This window comes from Myotis brandtii, unplaced genomic scaffold, assembly GCF_000412655.1.
Source record: "Myotis brandtii unplaced genomic scaffold, ASM41265v1 scaffold802, whole genome shotgun sequence".
NCBI classification, from domain to species: Eukaryota; Metazoa; Chordata; class Mammalia; order Chiroptera; family Vespertilionidae; genus Myotis; species Myotis brandtii.
Genome location: NW_005371230.1, coordinates 812788 through 820430, shown reverse-complemented (window position 1 = coordinate 820430; position 7643 = coordinate 812788). Strand labels below are relative to the sequence as shown.

The 7643-nt window shown below is 51.1% G+C and overlaps 1 protein-coding gene across 1 annotated transcript in view; it reads right to left on the bottom strand.

Annotated features, from left to right (window-relative positions):
• Positions 1–1070: 1070 nt before the first annotated feature.
• The window catches only part of ENPP6 (ectonucleotide pyrophosphatase/phosphodiesterase 6), a 77035-nt gene continuing 70462 nt past the window's right edge, over positions 1071–7643 (bottom strand). The window contains exon 8 of the mRNA XM_005883861.2: positions 1071–3638. Coding sequence (XP_005883923.1) covers positions 3433–3638 — 206 coding nt within the window. The 3' untranslated portion in view covers positions 1071–3432. The remainder of the gene's footprint in view (positions 3639–7643) is intronic.

Below are 7643 nucleotides of genomic sequence, written 5' to 3'. Positions count from 1 at the left end.
CCCCTTCCTTCGTTCCTTCCATTCTTTAATCTCGATAAAGCTGTTACATTTTTTAAAAGTAAATACGCTCCGTATATTTAAAACCTAATTTTCTTCCTTCTTTCCTCTCCCCTTCCCTCTTTCCTTCCTTCTTTCTGTCAAATGTGTAAGGCTGGGCTGGATGTCTAGTTGTTTATGGAATGAAGTATAATTACCGGTTGGGTGATAAGGAAGCAAGCCCAAAGTGAAAAGTTTATTTTATGTGAGGTACTAAAGACAGAGAATATCTGAGGTGTAAGCAAATCATTTTAATGACATTTATTCTTTTCCTCATTCAACACATATTTATGGGACATTTATTAAACATTTGAGGCACTGCACTCTGCACTCAATGCTATTTTCAAAGCAACACAGAAGTGTAGTTTCATGGCACGTACCTGGTACCTGAGACCCCATGTTTATAGTTTATAACCCAAGACTACGCCCACCCTCCCGCGCTGACTTGGTCTGTCACGAATTGCTTAAAAAGAGTAAACATGCAATCGTATTTGGAAATCCCCTGATATTTACAGAAATGCAAACCACTTAGAAAATCCATAAAATAGTTGTGTCTTGAACAAGAGTTGGTCTGATAGCACCGCTGGGAAGCGTAGACCCACAGGGAGGAGGGGGTGTGGGGAGGCCCACGCTGCCTTTTCGGCTCCTCTCTCCCTCACCGGGGTGAACAGATCCGCTTTGGTTTAAGGAGGGCTGGAGGCCCCAGGAGAAACGGGTGGGTTATGAAGGACTGTCGGGAGACTCAGGTCTACCAGGGTCATTTCAGCACCATTTCTGCTGAGAGCAAACCCAGACCTTCCATCAGTGTGACTGCAGTGTCAACACACGTGGGGCCCCACCCAGGTCCTGCCAGCCTGCGTCTCTGAGGGTGGGTCAGGGGATGCTTACAATCCCAGCACATAAGCAAACTGGTGGCTGGGTCTGAACTCGGATCTGACATGGATTTCCAAGATCACTTTAAGAGTAAAGAGAGCTGGAACTTTATCATTCAGAACTCTTCAAGGTGAGAAAGAATTCTTTGGGCCTATTCTAACTTATGCTTACATCTTCAGAACGTAATTGGATTGGGTTCTGGAGATGGTGCATATATACAGGGAAAGTGGCCATTCATCTCTTCGATTTAAGGATCTTCCTTCCCTTTATCTTTGTTATTGGCAGGGCAATCCAATTGTCGTTCTCATCCTCCTGGAATTAGCCACGGAGTAGTAAAATAATCCAGAAAAGGTTGTCTATTTGTAGTCCTCACAGATTTTACTTCTGGGGAACAAAACCATTTAGAGAAAGTAAAATTTTCCTGGGGGAAAGAATATACCTTTAAAACAAAAATTAAAGGGCGGGGGGTGGGGGAGGGGGAACTTTAGCCAAAGAATCTAGCCACTAAAATGCATGCATTCTTTTAGGCACAAAGTTTTTTCTCCATTTAGGGGCTGAATTCTCTTAATTAGTTACCAATAGTCATGATTCCAAAAGTTCCTTATTCTCAGAGTATTTACTGAGTAACTACACTTTGTCAGCCAACTATCTGAAATCTGATTACGTAACTTGAAGGTTTTAGGCATGAGTGTGTGTGTGGCGAGGGTGGGGGGGTAGAATAGAGCATGAAAGACAAATGCAAGACGGTATACATGTGTAGACCCCTCTTCATTTGATGACCCACTTTTCAGGATCCTTGCTTCACAGGAAGGTGGGCCAGGCGGTATTCATCAGAGCTCCGTCCTTTAAGGAGAGAGGGAACCTGGAACAAGAGGCGTGCACTTCAGTGTTGAGAGCACTGATTTGCTTTCAGCCAGACAAAGGCTGGTTTGCCTGCGTTCCCTTGGATCCGACGCTGCATTCTAAAAACACGTTACGTAAGCCCTTAGAAAGCTTGTGGGGAGAGGAAGTAGACGTTTTGGAGCAGGGACCTCTGCTCCCATGACTCAAGGCACAGAGGCGGCTGGCTTCACCTGCTGGAGTCAGGGTGAGCATTGAGATCAGCAGCCTGGAAGGGCTTCATCGTCCAGAGGAGACCCGAGGTTGTTTTCCTGACACGAAAGTTGCACCAGCAGATCCACCTCGCTTAATGCAAAGTCATTTTTAATGCCACGACGTGTGTCTATGACTCCGATCACTTAAAGATGCAGTTGTCCCTTGTTTGTGCAAGATCCCCTGCACCCGGCTCGATGATTAACTGAAAACATTTCAGCCAGGTTCAACGGCTCATCTCAGGGGCTCTAAGACCTCAGGTCTCGCGGGCTTTAAGACCTCAGGTCTCGCAGGTGGCGGTTTCACCACTTTCCTAACAAATGGCCTTTTGGTGAGTGACGGGGATTTGATTCCATCAGGTTCTCTCCCCCCACCCCGCCCCGATTTTCCTTGGAATTCTGGGTCACTCAGGGATCCACTTTGCTGTTGTTGTTTAACAAGCAAAGCTCCAGCACACCGACGCATAAATCTTATGCTTAATGCACCATCATTCCAAGCAATGAACTGAGATTTCTGCAAATGTGTCCCCTCGCTCATCAGCCAGATATCTTTCCCAGCTGTAATGTGTGTCGGGTGTTGCTATAGTCTATGTTGTGTGTGGTGATCCAAAGAGTGTAGTCTGAGAAGGCCTTCACCCTGGCAGGTGTCGGGCCATCCATCCATCCCCCCACAGCACCCAGGGGCTGCTACGGGCGGGGCCTCGGGCCGTGATGCCCCGTGAGAAGTCACACAGAAGCCCCGATCTACGCTAAGCCCTTCTGCTCCTCAAGGCGAGGGGGACATCTTTGTGCATCCCGACTTTGGGAGGGAAGTCATGCCTGCCGCCTTATTCTGAGTTCTCCAATCCTTCGTGATTTTGATTGATGGGTGGCCCAAGCTAAGATAACACCCTTTCGGGGTTTTTGTAGAAGAAGGAAAAACTCCATGAGCTGGGGCAGGAGCAGATGGCAGCCACAGCTGTCCTGGGGAGCCTCCTTTCTCTGGGAAGGAAGGCACAGTCCAGGACTTGTGGCCATAGAACCCCAGGCGGGCTCCTGGGTGTGCACGGGGCACAGGCGAGGGGCTGCTCTGTGCAGAGCGGGACAGAGTGGGGTCCAGGACTCTCACACAATATTCTCTCAGAGGCTGTTTGCTAGGGACAGGCCCTTGCTCAGACAGTTCATCTGCATTTCCAAATGAAAAAGAAAGGACACGCTGACATACAGTCGAACAAGTTAAGAGCAAGATTTTCCTTATCTTCAGAAAAAAAAATAAAGTTCAGATATTTGTTTTTAAGAAGTAGGGATTTTTATGTATAGAATCATCCAAGAATAAAATATTTTCAATGTGTGTGGCCTTGATTGTGTTAAAGAAGCTATTATTCAACTAGGACATAAAACCTTCCCCCCGTGAAGGCCCCCTTGTCTGAGTGTTTGGGACACAAAGGAGCAGCTACTGAAGGAGCAAGAGCAGAGTCAAGGCCAGGGCCAAACCCCCGGACAAGTGCCGCGGGGCCGCGCTGGCCGGGCTCTTCAGCATGCACATCACCCGGGACCAGGACCCGTTATTGGGCAGCGGGGCGATGCCTGCCGCGTGGCACATGACGTTGTAGACATCCACGGAGCGGATCGGGGCGGCTCTGAAGTTGGATTTGAAATCTGAAAGACACAGGCAAGCAAATAAGTTATCACAGTCAGTGACCGGGCAGAGAGGGGTGAGTCCCCGTATGGAGGGATCACAATCGGGCTCCCAGTGGCTTTGGGATTGCAACACCAGCTCTGTCCGTGGGGCGTGGAGTATGCGGAAGGCCACGGGTTGTGAAAGGAAGTGACTTTCTATGGCTCCTGGAGCTGAGTTCCTTTGAGAGACAAATCCCCGCCCAGGCTGACCTTGAGCGTAACTGTGCTCCGTGTACCCGCAAAGCTCTGTCTTCCCGGGAGGCAGAGGGCCACCTACAGCTGCTCCTTCCCGCAGAGCGCTGAGCACAGCTGTGGCCAGAAGCTCAGCTGTCCTGCTGGGCTTGCCAAACCCCGATTAAGGCATTCTTATCTTTCCCGACACCTATCTAGCAGGCACTGGTTGGCCAGGACGCCAATTTCTACTGCAGAGATCCCACGGCAACTCAACGATATTTCTTGCCCTGGCTGGTTTGCTCAGTGGTTACAGCATCGGCCCATGGACCAAGGCGCTGTGGCGTCAATTCTGAGTCAAGGGCACATACCTTGGTTGGGGGTTTGATCCCCAGTCCCAGTCAGGGCACATGGGGGAGGCGACCAATCGATGTGTCTCTCTCATGTCAATATTTCTCTCCCTCTCTTCCCCTCATCCCTCCCTTCCACTCTGTCTGAAAATCTGTGGAAAAAATATCCTTTGGTGAGGATAAAAAAAAAAGAAAAAAAAGAATGTCTCTCCACTTCCCAGAGGGCCCAGGGCCGGATGGAACGTGGACCATACAGCCTCCTGGAGCTGGAACTCAGAGCAGCAGCGATGGCTTCCTGATCGCGTCCGGAGGACCAAAAAAAAGAATGTCTCTCCACTTCCCAGAGGGCCCAGGGCTGGATGGAACGTGGACCGTACAGCCTCCTGGAGCTGGAACTCAGAGCAGCAGCGATGGCTTCCTGATCGCGTCCAAACACCGGAGCCTTCCCTGGAGCCTTTCGCTGGCGGATAAAATAGCTCGGCTTCGTGAGGAAAAGCAACCTGGGGCTGGGGTTACAGAGCCGGGAAGGGGCCGGGGGTCTGATGGCAGGCTGTGCTTCCAGAAAGCCATACGCTGCCCCGAACTCCAGCGGGGACACAGGCCTGTGAAGGTGGGGCTGGCCCTTCACAGCATCCTAGGTGAGGGGGCCGAAGGAGGGATGTCAATCCAGAGCGCCCTCCTCCTTCCCCCCGGGGGGCAATAAGATGCTGACTGCCAGGTGCTGGTCTGCTTAAGAGCGAATGGAGGAGTTTGGCAATAATGTCCACAAGCAGTTTCGCTTTTAGGCCCCAAGACAGAGCTTCCAACAAAATGCCCAAAGCTGCACTGGGGTTGAACTGAGGAGGGAGATTTTATCCATCAATACAGCCTGGGCAGGGCCTTTCAGAGTGTTTAAGGAAGTGGGTGGCTGGAGGGCTGTGCCCTGTATAGCTGCTTTGCTAACATGGGCACAGATGCTTGATTGAAAAAGCAAACAGACCCAACAGCAACTTTCGGCTCTTGTGTCCACCCTGAGGTTACCGATGTGGAAGAAAGTTACATACAGAAAACTCTGCCACCGAGCACGTTAGATCCGGAGCAAGGATGGGATGGACACAGCCTGCAGCCACTCCTAGCTGGGTGACCTCAGGGAACGGGCAGGGAAATGGTGCCTCATCGTAGCTCCAGGCACGTTGTATGTGCTCGATACGTGGTAGCTGGTGCTATTAACAGGCATGTGAAATAGATGCCCAGTGAGGGCAAACGATGGATAGAAAGCAGTCCATACAGCCTCTGGAGGGCTCACTTTACTTTTGAGCAGGGAAGCTAAAAGTCAGCATCATCTCGGGGGACAAATAGTTTTTTAAAAAAATCCAGAACCTCCCGGGAGAGGCGAGCGTAAGGCTGCCCCGGAATGCCACCCTTCTTACTATCAAGGCAAGTCGTACACGTAAACGAAGGTGGTGGCTGTACTTCCCCAGAGATGACCCCTCTGCAGCCAGAGAAATCAATGGAAAGGTCGCCCCAGTGATGGGAAAGCAAGTCCTCTCCCTCCTGCTGACCTGCCGTGAACCTGGGTGTGCTGATCACACTGCCCCTTCCCGTGGGGGCCACGCCCTTGCCGTGTGGGTGGGTGGGCCTTTCAAACACCCACTTCTTTAACTCTTGACGGAAACATTGAGATAAACTCTGCAGATGGAAGTGTTGGAGATACAGCATCCTTTTACATTCAAAGTACAAAATCAAATCCTATGCCTGTAAGCAGGAAGGAGAACTCGGTTTCCTTTCCCGTTCCACTTGGGTCATGGCTTCCTGTTCTGCAGGGCTGGGACTTGGGGCCCAATGCAGACATGATTCAGGCTGGAATGGGAGCTTCTGGGAAATTCCTGAAGAGCAAAACCATATCCCATCCAATTTGTGAGGACTCCGCCAAAGCTCTGCTAGCTCCACGAGACATTCTGAACCGGCCTGGGCATTCCCAGGGGTTGACATTTTTCAGATATAAAGACTGATTCTCTCAAAGCAAGAAGGTTCTCAGGCTCCGGAGGTGCCTGCAACCTAGGGCTGTTCTCTGAGTCCGCTCACAGCTCACTCAATCATAGCCCTGCTGTCTTGGAGTTCTTTGGGGCCGGATTAGGTGGTTCAGATTAGAAGCTGGGATTAACCAGAGACAGGCTACCTTCCTGACTGATTTCCCTCTCTCTTAGCTGGGCCAGACTCCCTGACTTCCAACCCTGCATGCGGGCAGCCACAGGGATGCCCGGCCTCCTCCCTAAGCGAGAGGCACCTACAATTAATCAGCAGGGATGTGCCTTTATCTCAAAGTGCAGCGAGAGAGCTATTAATGGCCTTGCTCTTAAATTGTCTTCTGAGTAAACAGCCCGTGTGTAAAGCTGTTCAATCTTTCATGAGAAGCGGAGATGGGACGGTTGGCGGGGGCTCTCCCGGCTCTATCTGCCTGGGAACATTTTTGCAACGAGCCCCGGCGGTTTGCATCAGGGGTCGTCTTTCGGTCTATAAAAGACTCAGGCTGTTAGTAGTCAAGGAGCCCGGGATGGAGGCCTTTGCTAATGGACAGAATCTCCCCCACCGAACTCAACCCGAAGCTAATGCAGCTTTTGGTATTTTGTTTAACATTTTTGGTTTGCTTCTGCTTTAAAATATGCCCGGGCCTTGCTCATAAACACTCCTTCAACTGACAACTGTTGTGCATTCGTGATCTTTTTTTCTCTCTGGGGAAGGGGGAGGTGGTAGTTTTGAACGAAAGCCCGGCTGTCTGGTGCTCTCCCGTATAAAGGCTGTGGCCCTGGAGTGTCTCCAGCCTAATCTAGCCGTTGACCTCCAAGGAGTCCTCGGGGTCTCATCACTCATTCATCCAGCTCTGAGCTGCCTGGATCTGGCAGGGGCCGGGCTGACAGGGAGCACCTGAGAGCTATTACTGGTTGATGGCAACATGCTGGACACCCTCTGTACGCCCCCGCCCCCCCAACCCCGGGCCCAGGTCCTGACCCGGTCAGGGCTCCATAAATGCTTGCTGCTACTGTTTCTGATTCTCCCTTCAGCATCGGGAACTTGGATCACACGTGGGAAAGGATTCGGACCCATGTGTTCCCTAAGCTCAGGTTGCCAGAGGGCCCTCGGAGGGTGCAGACACTGACACTTGGGGTTCTCAGCAACTGTGGGGGGGGGGTAAGGGGAGTGAGCCACGGCAGGGGGTGGATACTCGTCTTTGTCTTGCTGCATCGGGAAGAAGAGCGGGGCTTCCAGGAGTAATCGCTAGCTTCTACTTTGAAAGGAAAGTGTGGATTTCATGGATGGAAGCATTTTGATCAACATCCAGAAAGGGGCATTTGGAATGTGGGTATGAGGGTCAGTTGGGTGTATTTAACCAGGAAGAGGGGGCGGGCAGTAGCGGGAAAGAGAATAGCTCATGAGCCAGTCAACTGACTGGTAGGGGCTGTTGAATGCTCTTTATCTTTATTAT